The sequence below is a fragment of the Juglans regia genome, chromosome 7 (assembly GCF_001411555.2).
Source record: "Juglans regia cultivar Chandler chromosome 7, Walnut 2.0, whole genome shotgun sequence".
Taxonomy (NCBI): domain Eukaryota; kingdom Viridiplantae; phylum Streptophyta; class Magnoliopsida; order Fagales; family Juglandaceae; genus Juglans; species Juglans regia.
In genome coordinates, this window is record NC_049907.1 from 13,921,468 (window position 1) to 13,941,166 (window position 19,699).

Below are 19,699 nucleotides of genomic sequence, written 5' to 3' on the forward strand. Positions count from 1 at the left end.
TACTAAACCAGATGCTGTAGAAAATCTTGCAACCCTGATTTCTTTTCCCAGCCCTTCTACCCTAATAAAACATAGACAAGAATGCTTGTGCTGCTGTCCTATATATATAAACAACTACCTGATGTTCAGGTTGATCATGGTATCCAGCTTTTCGCCACTGAGCAATTGTTGCACCATGAAAAATGACGATAGTGAAATATGAGTCCAAAAGCAGGATCCTGTCAGCTGCAATGGTGGCCACATCAAGAAGGGCTGGCTCTGGGCCTGAATGAAATGAGTAAGAAATCAATGAAGGCTGAATCATCACAACTGAATTGGAAACATTCTCTCGGTTCAGTATCATTCTGAAGTACGCTGTCTCATCTGGGCTGTTGTTAAAAACCTGTAACAAACAGAAGTTACAAGTCATATGACAAGATTGTAGTGATAATTATGTTACCACAACAATTTAAGGATGCTAGATAAGATGATAGACAAATAGACTACCATATACCTGAACAAACTGAGAACGTCGCAAATGAAACATGAACTGAGGGAATATTGAAAGTCTTGGAGACAAGCTGAAAGTGGATGGACTGTCCTTCTGGTAATCTCCAAGCCGAGAACATAGATGTATCAATGACTTGTCCAACCATCTTATAGGGTCAAACTCAGCCTGAATGCCAATTACATCATGTCATTAAATAGCCCATTAGTTGTGACCACAAAAATTTAAGTCATGAGAAAGAAAATGAGATGTGCTGAACAAACTAAGGATTGCAACACTGGGTCAAATCTAAACATCAAGGTGACCATTAGTATAGTTTATGGAGTGTTTTTACAAGTCCAACAATCTGACTTGTAAGAAATGAGATTTTCAATAACCATCTTCAATTTGTCCATTAAATATTCTTCAATTTGTTTTAAAAATAATTCAGTTTGTGTGTGTGATTCTCTCCAAATTTGCTTCCTTTCTTTTTCTTTTTTTTTGGTGGGGGGGGGAGGTGGTTTGGTATTAAGGTATGCATTTGATCAGTTTACAAATTGAGAATATTAAGATTGGGCTAAATAAATACTTGGATTGCTGATAATTTAACGGAATAAAGCAAGATCTTGCAAGTAGTAATTGGTGCCCCAATCACATTCTGGATTCAAAATTAGGAATTATTTAATGTTAAAAGTAGAAACTTCACATATTTTATGCTATCATTATAATATAGAATAAATGATACCATATTCTTATAATTTTAGGTTAACCATCTCAAATTCAAAGTATAAAAAGCCACATAGAAGATGGTCATTACCTCAGTTTCCATTTTAAAAGAAACTAGCCGTGCCATGACTACTGCAGCTGCTTCTTGGTCAAATCCAGCGGTCAAGTCCTACATATAGAGTAGAACTATATGCTTTAAACCCAAAAGAACAGGCAAAGGTATTCCCCAAAAAATAAGTATATGCTTAAACCCTTGACCCATGTAATGCACCCACATCACACAGATTAGGTAAATCATCGCCTTTCCACCAACTGGACATGGCCACTAGAAATTATTGCACCCAAGTGGAGGAGTATGCCATTGTGTGTTGTGGATGATTTGAGGTCCTAATTTGCTTGCTTTAGGTTAGTGAAAGCCATGGGTAAGAACCCCTAGGGTTGACTCAAGTGGTAAGAACCTTGGTCTTGTAATGGAAAAAGAATAATCATTGGCTAATTGGCACAACCTTCTATCAGGCAGATTTGAATTAAAAAAAAAAATATTACTTAATAAATAGAAAACAGATACAAATGGATGCATAAAACCAAATAAAATATATATTTTTCAAGTGTCACTCCTAAGAACCGAAATTTCAAACCCCTAGGGGTTGACTCAAGTGGTAAAGGCCTTAGGTTTGAGGGTATGCTCCCCCAAGGTCTAAGGTTCAAAACCCCGTAGGTGCAAACAATCTCCAGGAGCCATCGGACTAGGGGATTTTCCTCTTGAATTACCAGAGGTGCACTTGTAGGAAACTGCTTGCCGAGGGCCTGTGCACCCCCGGGATTAGTCAGGATGCTATTCTTGAACACCCGGTGCTAATAAAATTAAAGAACCAAAATTTCAGACAGTGCAATATGATCAATGCCTAATTTTAACTAGGCAACAGGTAACATAGATTATGTCTACGACAACAAAATTGCGGCTTCTTTCTATTGAGATAAAGAAATACACTAAACACCCATACGTGAATACAATATGTGGTGAAATTATTAACAGCAGATGAAAACTCCTTCAGAAACCATGACCATCCGCAAAAGTATCAATACAAAAAACAAATGGAACAAAGTTAAAAACAAAACAATCAAACAAACAAACAACTAAACAAATTGTACCTGTATGCTTCCAGGCCCAGCCACCCATCTTCTTGAAAGAGTTGTAACACGTAGTCTCATTTGACCACTGTAATGCTGATAGCTGCAGCAAAACATACGCAAGGATTAAGAACATCCCATCCATGCTAGGCACAAAAAGTAATTATTTTATTGAGAGCATAAGCTTAGAGTACATACTAAGTTAAAAATTGGAAGTAAAACTGATTGCTTGTTGATTGAATCGTAGCATCCGGGCTTTCCTTATTTACAATTTCAAAAATAAGACATAAAGAGGTAGCTTTGTCAAGGCCACACATCTTCCATGCAGTAGTACTCCCTTGGCCGACGACGGTATCTGAGCACAAAGGACCTTTCTGCAAAAAGTGACCAATAAATAAACATCTGAAATGCAACTCTTGGAAAGAGAAACCACTCCACTGAAAAGCTCTTCGAATTATACCTTTTCTAGAGATGCACAGGGGCCAATAACGCCCTGAACTTTGATATCTTTTGAGCAGTTTATCTCAAATATACCACTGCAAACAATATAAAGTGAAAGATAACAACTAGGATGGCCCTGCGTTCCAAATAATCATATTGAGGAAGACAAAATAATAAACAGCTACCTTCAGCATGACAGCAAGCAAATGCAAATTAATATGATAATATTGCCCCCTTCTTCAAATAAATATTGTATTGCATTTCACTGGGGTGTCAACATAATATACAATGAAGACTCCAGGAGATACTAATTCCCATCCCTGATACACATTGGTATCATCAATGGAAGATTGAAATCTTCAGCCCACTACATACTTATTACAAGATAAAAAATATTCAGACAACATATTAAGTCTCAACATGGTCTCACATAATATATTGGTTACACGCTTTTGGCAGTACTAGAACAAACTGAAGATATAAAAAAATATGCTTTCAACAAATTTCTTCTTGCAGAAAAGGTATGAGAAAAGGAAAAAATCGATGAGAAAATAATTTCAGACTATATAGCACATGCTGATGAAAAACAAATGAGGCGGTCAAAATACATATGTTCCAATACTTTCTTTTTTCTTTTGATAAGTATATGTACAATCTTTCTTTCTTTTTTATAAGTTTTTTTTTTTTGGATCAGTAATCAAAGTATTTTATTCATAAAAGTAGGCAAACAAGTATACAAGGAGTATACATGAGAAAAACCTAACTAGAGTTTACAACTGAGAGTAAAAAGTCATGGACATTTAGGGGTAATTTGGATTCAAAACTCACTTCAACTCATCTCATCATTACAACTTTCCCAAATTCTCACACAAAATATAATAAACAATTCAACTTTTTCAAATCTCAAAATAATAATAATATTAAAAAATAATATTCTAATAATATTTTATTCTAATATTCACAACTCATCTCTGAATCCAAACCACCCCCTAGTCCGTTACAAACAATGGTCCCCACCCATGAGAACAATGTTTTAAAGAAAAACACTTTCAGCTCCTCCATTGTCTTCTCGCAGTTTTTGAAACTTCTATCATTTCGTTCCCGCCATATACACTAACACATACAAATAGGGACCATTTTCCAAATTGGTGCGACTTGTGAATTCCCTCGAAGACCTCTCCAGCTAGTTAGAAAATTCACCAATCTAAAAGGCATGACCCACGATACACCAAGTCCTGTAAAAAAAATAGTCCCTCAAGGTCTTCGCCACCTTGCAAGGTAGAAACATATGGTCTACTGATTCACCCTCTTTCTTATACATGTAACACCAGTCCAACGCCATTATCCAACATTTCCTTAAGTTATCTATGATGAGAATTTTGCCCATTGATGTTGCCCAAACGAAAAAGGCGGCTTTGGAAGGAGCTTTCGTCTGCCAAATGCTCTTCTATGGAAATTTGTGCATGCCTAAACTCGTTAAAACTATGTGGAGTGATATGATGGTGAATTTACCTTTCGTGGAAGGGCTCCAAATCACCGATCCATGGTACCCTTAGTCATACGTACGAAATACATTGCCGCATAAAACTTTTTGATCTCCTCCAACTCCCAGTCTTGAGCTGCCCTAATGAAATCAACATTCCATTAAGGGGAGCCACTAGAAAAAAGCAAGTGGTCTGCTATCGCTGCATCCTTCACTCATGCAAGCCCAAATATGGTAGGGAAAGTATCTTAAAGACTTCGTTCACCACACCAGTTATCATACCAAAATATGACACGAGCAGTCACCCATAACAATATGTGTATGTCTCCGAAAGAACTCCCAACTTTTCCTTATGTATTTCCATAGATCCACCCCATATGGGCCACGTACCTCATTCGGACACCAGCCACCCCCATGCCTCCCCAACAGGTGCATCTCTAATAGTCTTCTAGGGGCTTTCGTGTTGATACCGCCTCAACCATTTACCCAATAGAGCTTGGTTGAACTTCATCAAGTTGCGAATCCCCAGTCCACCCCCAAAAATTGGAGTACAAACCATTGACCAGTTAACCAAATGGAACTTGAACTCACTTTCAAACCACTCCACAAAAAGTCACATTGTACCTTCTCAATACGGTTGGCAACCTTTGCTGGTAGCGGGAGCAATGATAAAAAATAGGTGGATAAATTGGAAAGAGTGCTTTTAATTAAGGTGGGCCTACCACCTTTAGACAAATACAACCTTTTTCAAGATGCCAGTCTGCATTCCACTTTCTCAATCACTACATTCCAAATCTGCTCTAATTTAAAGGGAACACCCAAAGGTAAGCCAAGATACTTCAAAGGTAGAGAAGATACCTTGCATCCCAAGAAGGAGGCTAGAGCTATCGCTTTGGGAACAGTCCCCACCGGTAGCAGTTCAAACTTTGAGAGGTTAACTTTCAAACCTGAAACAACTTCAAAGCAGAAAAGTAGAGCCCTCATAGATTGAATATGCCCGAGATTTGCTCCGCAGAAGATGAGAGTATCATCAGCAAACAATAAATGAGAAACATCAATAGTTACCATTCCCTAGTGAAAAACCATAAAGAAGCCCACCTTCCACGAGCCCACAATCACCTGACTGAGAGCTTCCATGACAAATAAAAAAGAGCAAGGGAGAGAGCAGATCTCCCTGTCCCAAGCCTCACAAGGAGTAAAAAAAAAACCCATTGGTGAACCATTCACCAATATAGAAAGCGAACTGTTGAGATGCAAAATTCTACCCAATTCAGCCATTTCTCACCAAAACCACATCTTGTAAGCAGATAAAGTAAGAACTTTCAATTTACATGATCATAGGCTTTTTCCATATCTAGTTTGCAAAATAACCCCAGTTCTCGAGATTTGAGTCGTCCATCCAACACTTCATTAGCAATTAAGACCGAATCTAGGATTTGTCTGTCTTTGACAAATGCATTTTGCGGCTTCGAGATTAACTTTCCCTTCACTGTACTCAATCGGTTCACTAGCACCTTGGATAGAATCTTGTAAACCCCATTCACGAGGCTAATGGGACGATAATTTCGAACATCCACTGATCCTGCCTTTTTGGGAATAAGTGCTAAAAATGTAGCATTTAGACTTCTTTCAAAACTAGCATTACTATGGAATTCTTGAAATACCTGCATAAGGTCACCCTTTAACACTTCCCAACAGGTTTGGAAAAAGCCCATGTGAACCCATCAGGGCCTGGGGCCTTGTCACTAGCCATACCTTGAACAACTTTGCATACTTCTTCTTCTTCAAATGGTCTCTCAAGCCACCATGCACACTGTGGATCTAGTATAGAAAAAGTCAAACCACCTACTGTTGGTCTCCAGGGTTGTTGTTCGACTAGTAGATGTTCATAATATTGTGCAATGTGGTTCTTGATGATTGACTGATCCAAAGATACTACTCCATCTATCATCAACATATCAATAGAGTTGTTCCTTCGGTGCGAATTAACCACTCTATGGAAGAACTTTGTGTACTTATCGGTCCTTGAGCCATAGTGCCCTTGATTTCTATCTCCAAGAGATTTCTTCCATCGATATGACTCTTTCAAGTTTTGTAACTATCTGATTCTTGCGAGTTGTTTCGGATTCAAAAAAAGTTCTATGGTGGGAGATGACTTACGGGGTAGCATCACAATTTCACATTTACTTTTTGCAGACGATGCTTTAATCCTTAGTGATTCAAGTCAAGATCATCTCCGTGCTTTGAGAGCCTTATTGCTATGCTTTGAAGCTGTTTCAAAACTTTGAATTAACATATCTAAGTCTGAAATTGTTCCAATGGGTACAATCATGAATATTTTTTATTTGGCTAATATCTTGGGATGTAAGGTAAGCTTCTTTACCTTTGAAATCTCTTGGATTACCTTTGGGTGCTTCTCACAAATCACTTTCTATATCGGATGGGGTTATTGAGAAGATTGGGAGGAGGCTAGCTGGTTGAAAAAAACTCTATTTGTCAAAAGGGGGAAGAGTTACATTGATTAAGAGTACTTTGCCTAATCTCCCTACATATTTCCTTTCTCTTTTTCCTTTACCCGCGGGGGTTGCAAAAAAAAATAGAGGATTTTTCGGAATTTCTTGTGGGATGGTAATGGGGAGGAAAGAAAATTTAATTTGGTGAGTTGGAACAAGGTTTGTCCGATTTCATGTGGAGGTTTGAGTGTGAGAAATTTAAAGCTTTTCAATAAACCTCTACTTGGGAAATGGCTTTGGAGGTACCATTTTGAGAGTAATGCATTAAGGAGACAAATTGTGGATATTAAATATGGGAGGATGTGGGGGAGCTGGTGCACAAATGAAGTTAAAGGAGTGTATGGGGTGGGCTTGTGGAAGTCCATCTGGTTAGTATGGGGGGATTTTGTTAAAAACATATAATTTAAAGTGGGGGATAGGGCAAATATTTATTTTTGGCATGATACGTGGTGTGGGGATTCAGCTCTTAAGTACATTTATCCTAATTTATTTAGGATTGCTAGAGATAAAGGGGCTGCAGTGGCTGAGTCTTATAAGATTTCTAATAACATGCTTTAGTGGAATGTGGATTTCAACAAAGATGTGCAGAACTGGGAAGTGGGTGAGGTATCTGATTTTTTGGGAAGATTATATGATATGAAAATTGATCAGAATAGAGAGGACAACAAGGTATTAATTAGTCATTTTTAATAACTCCAGTTTTACTGTAAAATCTTTTTATAAGGCATTAATTAGTCAGGGAGTTAAAGGCAATCCCTGGAAATGTATTCAGAGGGCAAAGGTGCCTAGCAAGGTAGCTATTTTTTTGTCGGTTGGTGTCTCTTGGGAAAATATTAACCACGGATAATTTGAGGAAGAGAGGTTTATTTGTGGTTGATTGGTGCTTTATGTGTAAGAAGGATGGTGAATCTGTTAACCATCTTTTTTTTCACTGTGAGGTGGCAACAATATTGTGGAATGAGATTTTAGCAAGGGTAGGCATTGTTTGGGTGATGCTTATGCATGTGGTGGATTTTTTGGCTTGCTGGCAAGGTTCAGTGGGATGTAGAGGCAGTGCAGCAGTGTGGAGGATGATTCCCTTATGTTTGTTTTGGTGCTTATGGCTAGAAAGAAATGGGAGGTGTTTTGAAGATTGTGAAGAATCTTCCTTTAGCACTTTATGTTTTTAGGTGAAGAATCTTGTAAGGGATGGGAATATTTGTAATGTTTTATTTTAGTACTGTTTTGCTTTAGCTTGTATTTAGTTGTACTCACTTGTATACATCATGTGTACTTGGACTATGCCTATTTACTTGGAATAAAATCTCTTATTAACTATTTAAAAAAAAAAAAAGTTCTAGCCTCCTCCTCACCCTCCAAACCCTGTAACTCCTCTAGAAGGGAGCATCGTTGTAGACCTACATTGCCAAAGACTTGTTCATTCCATTGCTTCAAATCTTGTTTCTGCGCTTTTAACTTTTTCACCATTATGAAGCTTGGACAGCCTTGGAAATCATATGAAGGCCACCATTGTCGTACCCTGTCTACAAAACCATCAGTCTTAACCCACATATTTTCGAATTTAAAATAAATTTTGCCTCCTTAGATGCCTCCACAGTCTAAAAGGATGGGGAAGTGGTCTGAGCATACCCTAGGTAATCTTCAATGAATTTAACTCTCATTCTGGAGTTAGCAAAAATCTATCAATTCTTGACCAGGATGGGAGTTCACTAGTGTTAGACCAAGTATACGAACCTCCCATTAGCGGAATATCCATAAGTGCCTATTCTGAAATGAAGTCAGAAAAATCCCTCATTGCAGGTGTGATGTGGGACATACCTGACCTCTCACTCGGGAAACGAGAGACATTGAAGTCATCCCGTATGCAACTTGCTAACTCCCACCAACTAAGAAGTCCCGCAAATTCTTCCCACAAAGACCTTTCCGCATCAATATTAGGGTCGTAGACTCCTGCAAAAGCTCATTGGAAAACATCCTCTACATTCTCAAAGGAGCATGCCACAATGAATTCACCCACACAGTCCTCTAACCTTTCCACCACCCTTTTATCGAACATAATAAGAACACCCCCGGATGCTCCTTTAGAAGGCAGAAGTGACCATCCAACATGATGTCCCCTCCACAAACTTCGAACTATTTTCTTTGTAATAAATTATAGCTTGTTCTCCTAAAACAAATTATATCACCTTGGCATTGATGGAGTAAACTTCGGACTTGGAGCCGTTTGTTGTGCTCATTCAGCCCCCTTACGTTCCATGATAGTATTTTTGGCTTCATATAGGATTCGTCGTTACCCGTCCCTTGAGACACCCCCGCTAGAGCTCCTCTCCCCTCCATCATCATTCATAGCCCACATTAGCCTTTTGAATTCTCTCTTTTTTTTTTTCCAAATTAATAGAAAGATCCGGTGTAGATTGCTCACCTCCAGCTTCAATTGTTGTAAGTAACGCCAAAAATTCTTCCTCAAAACCCTCACATGTTATCCTCACACAATGCTTGATCTCTATGGCTTTCTTAATTACCTACTCTGACACCCTTGGATGAAACGAGTTCAATGGAGTAGGTTCTGCCCCTTCCAGCGTCCACCAGCCTTTCAACTGTCATCACTTCTCCCCTTGTAGCCTTGAAAACAACCATAGCCCTATCCAGTGCACCAAGCACCATTTCAGTTTGGGATGGGCTTGGTGTGTCGGCCCGTTTGGATCTTGGCCTTCCCTTATTGGGCCTTAAGTGCAGTCCATTTCCTTTAGACTTTATCGGCTTAGAACCAATAGACCGTTGGCCTTGTTCCAAGCCCAAGGCCTAGCCCAACTTCATTTTAGTTGAAAGAGTTTCTACAACCTTCGTCAATAAAATGATTTCTTCTTTCAAACCATTAAGGATTCCCTGCATCTCCCTTTCCATTGAGGCAGCGTGGGACAAGCTACCACCACCTCTTTCAAGTATAGTCCCTCGACCATTCTCTGCCACCTCCCATTTTTCTTTTAGCAACAGCACCAAGGAGTGGCCTAAACCACCCATTACAGCCAATTGTTTCCCAACACCGCCCTTCGCCGATCCTGCATACGAGATTTCTTGCCTCTCAGCCCTTTTCCTTTGTCTGCTGCTCTGTCCATGGGTGCTGCCGACTTGGGCTTATTTACCAGAACATGCATATACAGAGCATGTTACATTTCCCTGGAGAGGTATTTCCAACGCCCCCCTTCCCGTTCCTTCCAAGATCACCAAAGCCACTACACACACTGCCGCCGTATTAAGTTACTTCTAAGTACCACCCGAAGTCATTCGAACAACAATGTACAAACCAAGCCTTCGTGCCATCCCGATACGACTTGAAGAAGCTCTTGCTTCCCTCCAATGAGGTGGATTCCTCCACTGCATTGGCCAGCCAACGGGCACTTCTTTGAGAAAAAACTATCTCTTTGGTGGTCTTTCGACTCCTCTTTGTGATACAAAACCAGTCCCCGGGGATAATACAAACACCTTCGGTGTTTTATAAAACCCATCTTAAACAAATAATAGCTAAAACTAGTAGAAATCTTATGGAGTATAGTTTCGGCAAAGGTCACCAAAGCAATTTTCCATTGTAAAAGTGTACGGAGAGAAAAAATAAAAGCGTACAGAGCAAAAAATATTCATCGATATTGATAAGTAAGAAAGAGAATTTTATTCATCGAATGAAATAGGCGAAACCCATGTACACAGGACATATACACAAAATAAAACACCTAAATACATTCTATAAAGTAGAAAGCAAGAACAAAAAATCATGAGCTAAAGCTCCATTAATCACTATAGCATAAAACTATTGCAAATAAAGAGTACACAAAGAAATTCCGAATTTCCTCCAAGGTGCGCTCCTTATCATTAAAACAACGCTCGTTCATTTCCTGCCAAATACACCACATAAGACATAAAGGAACCATCTTCCACACAGCAGCCACTTGAGAACAACTATATAGTCCATTCCAACACGCAATCAGATCCACAACTCTCAAAGGCATCACCAAGCCAACCCAACTCTACAAAAAACTCTATCCCACAAAGCCTTTGCCACCTCGCAGTGCGAAAGTAGATGATCCACAGTTTCCCCATGCTTCTTACACATAAAACACCACTTCATAACAATAAAGTCAAGCTTCCTCAAGTTATCGATCGTCAAAACGTTCCCAAGTGATGCTGCCCATATAAAAAAAACAACTTTGAAAGGCACATGAGACCTCCAAATACGCTTCCAAGTGAAAGGAGGACTATGTTGAACAGTCAACACCTTATAATAAGACCAAACCGAAAAATTCTTATTTCCCATAGGCTTCCACAACATTCTATCCCTCTCATTACCCCCAATACCCAAGGAATATAAAAAACTAAAACGTCATCAAGTTCACAATCCTGTACAACTCTAATAAAACGAACAACCCATTACAAGGATCCATCAGAATGGTCAATTGAAGTCTAGAGAACCCGGCTACTTTGTAAGTTAGACATGGAGAAAGTATATGATCATGTAACTGGAAGTTCCTTCTTTACTTACTTGGAAGATGTGGTTTTGGGGGGAAATGGTATAAATGAGTAGAATTTTGTATCTCTTCAGCTCGTTTCTCTATCTTGGTAAATGGGTCACCGGTGGATTTCTTCAACTCCTCTCGTGGCCTGAGACGGGGAGATCCGCTTTCTCCTCTACTTTTCTTATTTGTCATGGAAGCCCTTAGCAAGATGATTGAGGGCCTGGTGGATGGTGGTTACTCCATGGCTTTTCGGTGGGGAATGACGATCTCAATATTTCTCACTTGTTATTTGTTGATGACACGCTTCTCTTTTGTGGTGCACACCTTGGTCAAGTCCAAGACTTGAGGCCGCTACTCCTTTGTTTTTTTGTTGTGTCAGGTTTGAGCATTAACCTCGCAAAGTTGGAAATAGTGGCAGTGGGGGCTGCCCCTGATGTGAAAATTTTAGCTACTACCTTGGGATGCAAGATATATTCGCTTCCTATGAAGTATCTTGGTTTATCGTTAGGTGCCTCTTTTAAATCTAAAAGGATTTGGAATGATGTAGTCGAAAGGGTGGAGCGTAGATTGACTGCATGGAAAAGGTTATACTTGTCTTTTGTGGTGCACACCTTGGTCAAGTCCAAGCTTAAGGCCGCTACTCCTTTGTTTTTTTGTTGTGTCAGGTTTGAGCATTAACCTCGCAAAGTTGGAAATAGTGTCAGTGGGGGTTGCCCCTAATGTGAAGATTTTAGCTACTACCTTGGGATGCAAGATATATTCGTTTCCTATGAAGTATCTTGGTTTACCGTTAGGTGCCTCTTTTAAATCCAAAAGGATTTGGAATGATGCAGTCGAAAGGGTGGAGCGTAGATTGACTGCTTGGAAAAGGTTATACTTGTCGAAAGGGGGTAAGTTGACTTTGATTAAAAGCACTATTTCTAACTTACCCACCTATTTTTTGTCTTTGTTCCCACTTCTCACAAAGGTGGCTAACCGCATTGAGAAGCTTCAAAGTGATTTCTTATGGAGTGGATTGGGGGAAAAGTTCAAATTCCACATAGTTAATTGGTCAACAGTTTGTACCCCAATTTCTGGGGGAGGGTTGGGGATTCGCCACTTGATGAAATTCAATCAAGTTCTTTTGGGTAAGTGGTTGTGGAGGTACCAAAATGAAAGGGAGGCTTTATGGAAGTCTGTTATAGATTCTCAATTTGAGGAAGCTTGGGGAGGATGGTGCTCGAATGAGGTACAAGGCACTTATAGAGTGGGTTTGTGGAAAAACATAAGGAGCCTTTAGAGGACCTTCCGAGGACATGAACATTTTGTTGTAGGCGATAGTTCCCGTGTCCCTTTTTGGTTTGATTTATGGTGTGGTAACCATTGTCCACGAGATACCTTCCCTGCCATCTTTGCGCTTGCTAGATTAAAGGAGGCATCAATTGCCGACCTTCTGGTCTTTTCAAATAGCACCCCTCAATGGAATATTGAATTCATTAGGGCAGCCCATGATTGGAAGTTGGAATCTATTACGAAGTTCTTTGCGGCATTATATTCTACAAGTATTCCAAGGGGCTCTGGAGACAAGATGCATTTGAATCATTCTAAGAAAGGTATATTCTCTGTCATTTCTTTTTATCAAAAGCTCATTTTATCAAAAGCTCATGAACTCTGGAATGTCTATGTTCCCGTGGAAGAGCATATGGAAGACGAAAGTTCCTTCAAAAACAACTTTCTTTGTCTGGACAACATCTTTGGACAAGATTCTCACTACAGATAATTTGAGAAAACGACGGGTTATTGTCCTAGATTGGTGTTGTATGTATAAGAAGCATGGGGAGTCAGTTAATCATCTGCTTTTACACTGCAAGGTGGCCAAGGTTATATGTGATGATTTTTTCTCAAGAGTCGGATTGTCTTGGATTATGCCTTGTAGATTGATGGATTTTCTCGCAAGCTGGAGAGGACTAAACGAAGATTCTCAGGTAGCGGCAATTTGGAGATTGGTACCAATATGCTGTGTTGGTGTATTTGGAGAGAGAGAAATATTAGATGTTTTGATGATTAAAAAAAGAACAATGGATGAGCTTAAAGTTTTTGTTTTCAAGTCATTGTTCCTATGGGCGGGGGCTATAGTTTGTAACGGACTTAGTGTCCATGATCTTCTTTCTATTGTAACCTCTAGCTAGGCGTTTTTTCATGTATACTTCTTGTGTATCTGGACTTTGCCTATTTCTATGAATACTATATCTTTGATTACCTATCAAAAAATAAGGATCCATTAGAACAGACTAACAAATTAGAAACAGATGCGTGCCAATCAGCCACAATAGGAAAAATAGCCGGGAACACCCTACAAAGGGCCCGACCACCACACCAATCATCAAACCAAAAGCAGATCCTTGAACCCTCTCCAACAGCATAATTAATTTAACAGCCCGCTAGAAATTCAGTGGTGGAATTTCTATAGGCTTTAGGAATCTCGTGAAAACTCCGTAAGTTTTCACGAATCGACCAATCATGAAAGTTTTAGTGTGTCAGCATAGTTAGTATTACCCACTCACTATGGTGCCAGAAACGCAATTTTATTTATTTGAGATAGTTAGAATTGTCTTAATGCGATATGGTCTGGGCCATTATACTTAGAGGAATATTTAGGATTTTATGGCGTAATAAACTCATTTTCAGTTCTCGGACGAAACGTTTGTTTGAAAATGCATTTTTTTTTATTTTAAGGCACTTCAGGGTTAAATTTCGATAAACGAATTGCACAATTAGGTTAATGTGTATATTTAGGATTTTACAGTGTAAAGTTTATTTTCACTTTTCCCAGAGTGAATAGTAACCTTAATAGTAACACCTAGTGCAATGTTTTCAAAATTACAATGTGAAATGTCCAAATTAAGTTAGAGGAATTTTATTTAGACATTTGGCAAGATTTTTTTTTTTTCCTTTTATGTCGAGGAACCTCCTCAAAGCAAGGCCTTTCGGACCAACCCCTACAGAGTAAACTCCGGTCTCGTGCACCTCATCCTCGATATTTGGCAAGATCTTAACCATACTAGGTGAATAGTATTGGACACTTGGCACCAAGAAGAACCATGAGATAGATTGTGAAGGAAATCAAGGTGTGATTTCATGCCACCTAAGAAAAACTCAATTTCATTCAACCATCTAAATTGTGCCAAACCAAATAAGGGTTCAACCTTAGTGAAATCTTAAATGGTTGGAATCTAATTGAAATCCCAAAAGTTTGGTTGAAACTGAAATCCTAAACGGTTTCCCCAAACCCTAAAGTTGGCCTTCAAACCCTATTTGATCTGATTTCTAGCATTGTTTTTAATCACTTGATTAAATCATTTCCACATACTATTATTCCTCAAATTCATGTTATGACATCATTATCCAACCTTTTGAACCTTGAAAATTTGATTGAGCCAAGAAAAATTGGATTTGGACTTGATAGCATTTCAAACCCTAACCAAACCCTCTTTAAACTCCAAATAAAGCCCACTTGTTTAAAACTCACGAATTTTGTTCACCTTAGCAAAACTTTTTGAGGAAGTTTCCACCTACCCATGGATGGCCATCCATTGCTCCTAACAGCCCCAAAGTCAAGGCCAAAGACCACCTCACCACCACCCTTCTCTTGGAAGTTTCCTTGGCTGAAAACCACTCACTATTTGCACATTTATGTGACCCAATCACCATACCTTCAGATGTCATACAAGGTCATACCTCCCTTTTCAGAAGTACTTGAGACGTGCAAGTCACCACTTCCCTCACTTCACCACTTTTCACCCCCATTTCTCAGGTACTCTATTATTTACGCCCGAAACAGAGGAGAACTAAACAGCCTCTCTCAACGATTCTACAAACCTCCTCCACCCCTTGCCCTTCGACCTTTCTAGAACAGTGATGAAACCACGCCTCTTTTCTTGTCCAAGCTTCGACAATGTCTCTTTTTTTTTTTTATAAAAGTATTATATATATAAATCAATAGGAGTAATCAAGTATACTGAATGTATACAAAAAAATCCATAACCCATACTAGGGAGCTCCTACTGCCCCTAAAAGCCCGCGTAAAACTACCCAAAATACATCAAACTCGAGTTAGAAAAAAACACACCTCCCCAACCCCAACCCCAACCCAATGTTTCCCATAGCCCAATCTCCACCCGAATACCCTCTATGCGAAAGACTACAGCCCTCGACTTGAGCTACCACCCTTAGTGTCATAGTTGATTGCACAAAAAAGACGTTTCAACTCGCTGCTTTTCTTAAAGCTTGATTTGGTACCACGTGAGTGGCTCTCTTCAATCTCAGAGAGTAGAGCTTTAAACTATTCTTCACATCCTCCATGTGTGATTCCCACAATATGCTGAATCTCATTAACCTTTTGCAAAACTCAATCCAGAGAAGATCCATCTATATTGTTTATGGGAGGAAGAGATACCAAGGGGACAATGTCTTCCTCCGACGTAGCACTCGATGTAGTTCCAAACGGCACCAACAATAAACCCTTGTTCAAATCCTATGCCTCCTCAACAACTCCGTTGGTACTTCTCCATTGGAGATTTTGGGTTGGCAGCCAATCCCTTTGCCTTTGGCAACCTTGTTTGTGCAACTTCGTCTGACCCTTCAGATTTCTCAGGTACCAAACATGTCGCCTTCTCCGCCATTAAGATTGGGGACACGTCATAAACCTCCCCCAAATGTTCCGTAGAAGCTTGCATGCATTCCGGTGTAGGAGATGAAGTCACCGACGAAGGAATGATGGGACCGACAACAGAGATTACAGAAGTGAAGCCCTTCTCAAACAAGGGCCCATGGATCTTCGGCCTCCATTTCAGGTTTGGGGGCGAAATGGACTTATGCGGCCAAACCCAAGTTTGGCCTTCCCTTTATCTGGCTTCAAACTATTACACCCAGTAGACTTCGTTTTTCCTATTTTTAGGGGCCGCATACATTGGCCCAAGCCCTGGCCCAAACCTTTGATTATCTTAAAAATCCAAGACTTTATCTCCTTTCTAAACAATTTCAAATCCTCCTTCACGCCCGTTACCTCCTTTTCCAAACTATGCAGATACCTCTGCAACTTGTTTTCTCTTGGACAGCTATCCATTTCAGGTGATTCGCATCTTGCCCCTTCCCTCTTCAGACCATGTCCTACCAAAAGTTCCCTTGCCATGACTCCCTTTTTATGTTTTTGTTCAACTGCCAAACTCTGTTTCAACTCCATAGAAAAGCTCTTCCAACCCTTTCCTTCCACTCCTTTCGGGATAGCTAAGAGACCACGACCCCCCCCTACCACCACCATAGTCAGTTACTTCCAAAAAATGCCCATGAGCATTCAACCTCCTATGAGCAAACAGAGCTTTGCTTCCATCCATATATGTCTTGAAGAAGTCTTTCCTTCCCTCCGATAGAGCACATTCTTCCACTATACTGGCCAGCCAACAAGCACTGGCATTACTAAGCACCATCTCCTTGGTTACCTTTCTACCCCTCCCTTTCTGTAATGCGACAAAAATTTCCACCCTCCATGGACATTATAAACACCTTTGATTCTATTAAAGGTGTTTAAGAATGCCCATGATTATCCCAAAGATGTAGAAACAGTCAAGAAGGCTGGATGCTTCCGGTGAAAGGTCACTGGAACAAACAACCCATCGTTGGAATGAGACCCCAAAAAAAACCACATCTATGGTTGTGGCTCAGATTGCAGATCGCAGGTCGCTGGAGAATAACCGACATCTGGGGCCCAAACTGGAGTCGCCAGTCTTGTTTGAGACGGTGGAGATACGGATCCGACGCCGAAAAGTGCACAAGACAGCTAAGGAGCACGAATCCGATGAGAAAAATTTGAGAAAAGCTCAGAGGAACAGGATTGCCGAAGATGAAACAACGACGGGAAGCCCAAACTAGATTCACAGGACTTTTTTGTGTCGGTGGAGGTGCAGATCCGATGACAAAATGAAGCCGCAGGCAAGATTCTCGAAAAAATCCGAACGAGAGTGAATGAAACCAGGACACCGGCGAGACAGACTACGCTGGACGGCGCTCAGCAAAGTCGCTAGGGCCCGTCGAAACTCTTTGTACCGGCGGTGAGAAGACACTCTCCGATCTAGGGTGGATGAAGGTGGCGGTGTGTTTAGGTTTTTAGAAGAAGGAATGGTTTTTGAGAGCGAGCCATCACATGATCTACTCACTTAAACTCCAACAATGTCAAGAACCTACCGAATCTATTATTACATCTTTGGACCATCAGCACTTGGTTCCCCTTTCTACGAGTTTTATAAAACTCAAAGGAACCAACAGACGCTCCTCAAGCTCCCACTGCAGATGCCAACCAGTCCATAGCACCGACATCAATGGAAATAAATTTAGTGACCCCCCTGCGACTGCTCTCAGTAATCCTCCACCACTGGTTATTTTCTCGTTTAAGCTCATAGAGTTTTTGGTCAATAAGAAGCTACTAACACAATCCCATCGAAACCAAAACCAAAAAACAGTTGTACAATCTTTATTGCAATAACCAAACTCAAACACTGACCAAAGAAGTATATGAATCTGAGTTTTACCAACTATATACATCTTAAGACTCAAAAACATAATTGCAGTTTGTCATTTCACCAAGTAATATTTAAATGACAGAAAATGAATTAAAGGAACCCTTACTTCGATGATAAACCAAGATCACAGTCACCCGCGTGGAGAACACGTTTGAGTGAATCTTTAAATACTGAATGGCCAAAACTTTCTGCAAGCACAACCAGTCCTCCAGTTCTTTCAACTGCGATTTTAAGCTCAGCAACTCCCACCTGAAAGGAACAATGTCACAAGAATGGAAAGCTGATATACATGCAAGGTAGGAAAAGAAAGTGGCAAGGCTCATCTCTACTCCTGGTTAATCAACACATAAAGTCCATCTAACCTTTCATTTCAATACAAGATAAAAATTTCTCCAAGGGTGACGTGTGCAAATCGTCAAGTTAAAATCCAGATCTAGCATTCATGACATCTAAAACATTTATGGGTCATTTATTGAGGTACAAAGACTGCATGGGGAAGCTCTTTGGAAGAATATTAGTAAAGGGTAGGGGAAATTTTTCTAACTAAATCAGATTTAAAGAGGAAGATGGACCCAGGATTAGATCCAAGCATGATTTGTGGTGTGGAGATATTGTCCTAGAGGAAGTCTTCCCAGCCATGTATAGGTTTGCTTGTGTTAAGGATGTTTCTATGGCAGATAACTGGATATGTTGAGTAATATTATCCAGTCGAATGTTAACTTCATTCAAACAAGGCAAGATTGAGAGATTGATGCTTTTAATGAGTTTTTTAATATGTCATATTCCACTAGAATGAGAAGGCCAGGTCAAGACAAGATCTTTTAGGCTGTATTTGGATGTTGAGTTGAACTGAGTTCTTTATGAATAGTAGTGAGTTGAGATGGTTGAGAGCGTTTTGTGGGACCCACTTAAGATGAGTTTAGGTGTGTTTAGATGTTAAAATAAGTTTAGATATATTTATGGAAAGTTGTAAAATAAATGGGTCCCACCATTAAATTTAACTATTCATCTGACATGGTCTAAGCAACTACCGGCACCAAAACCTAGAAAAAAAAAATTTCCTGACAAGCCGCACTTGCAGCTAGACCAGCAAGTAGAAAAAGTGATAAACAATTGAGTTAAGCCCCCCGAGAGATGGAAAAGTTGTACACAATGGAGAGAAATGTCACTGATTGAGATGAAAAAGTAAAACCGGAAATTAATGTTTGTGGGCCCTACAGATGAGTTCAGTTTTGGACTCTATTCAACATGTGTAAAAACCCACGTTTGGATGTTCAAAACCAACAAATTCCGAATTCCCGACCCGCCTTCAAGTATTGAGGTACAAACCATAGCCCAATTCACGCGGCATAGGAAATCCCATTGCAACTTCTCTAGCAAATAAGCCACCTTGCATGGTATTGGAAATAGACATGAGAAGCAGGTAGGCAGGTTGGAAAGAGTATATTTTATCAACATAGCTCTACCACCTTTGGAAAAATAAATCCTCTTCCCACTAGCCAGTTTTCTCTCCATTTTTTCCAACACCCCGTCCTAGATGAACTATGACTTGAAGGAGGCACCCAAGGGAAGACCGAGATACTTCATTTGCAAGGTGGAGACTTTGCGCCCCAGAATGTTGGCGAAGCTCAAAACACTTGCAACATTTCCAACTAGAACTAATTATGACTTGGCGAGATTCACTTTTAATCCCGATGCCGCTTCAAAACAAAGTAGGAGAGCCCGCAAAGCTTGAATGTGATTGTGACTAGAAGCATAGAATACAATAGTATCATCTGCAAATAAGAGGTGGGTCATCTCAAGTGTGCTATTTCTTGCATCCCCTACTACAAAGCTAGATAGAAATCCACCTTCCACAAGACCTGTGATCATTTTAC

General features: G+C 40.0%; 1 protein-coding gene across 1 annotated transcript in view; it reads right to left on the bottom strand.

Annotated features, from left to right (window-relative positions):
- Positions 1-19,699, bottom strand: part of LOC109012619 (protein transport protein SEC23) — a 30,382-nt gene that overhangs the window by 4,464 nt on the left and 6,219 nt on the right. The window contains exons 4-10 of the mRNA XM_018994336.2: positions 17,929-18,071; positions 2,784-2,859; positions 2,522-2,697; positions 2,345-2,426; positions 1,284-1,361; positions 494-655; positions 119-382 (exon numbers count right to left, since the gene is read on the bottom strand). Of these exons, the coding sequence (XP_018849881.2) occupies positions 119-382; positions 494-655; positions 1,284-1,361; positions 2,345-2,426; positions 2,522-2,697; positions 2,784-2,859; positions 17,929-18,071 (981 nt within the window). The remainder of the gene's footprint in view (positions 1-118; positions 383-493; positions 656-1,283; positions 1,362-2,344; positions 2,427-2,521; positions 2,698-2,783; positions 2,860-17,928; positions 18,072-19,699) is intronic.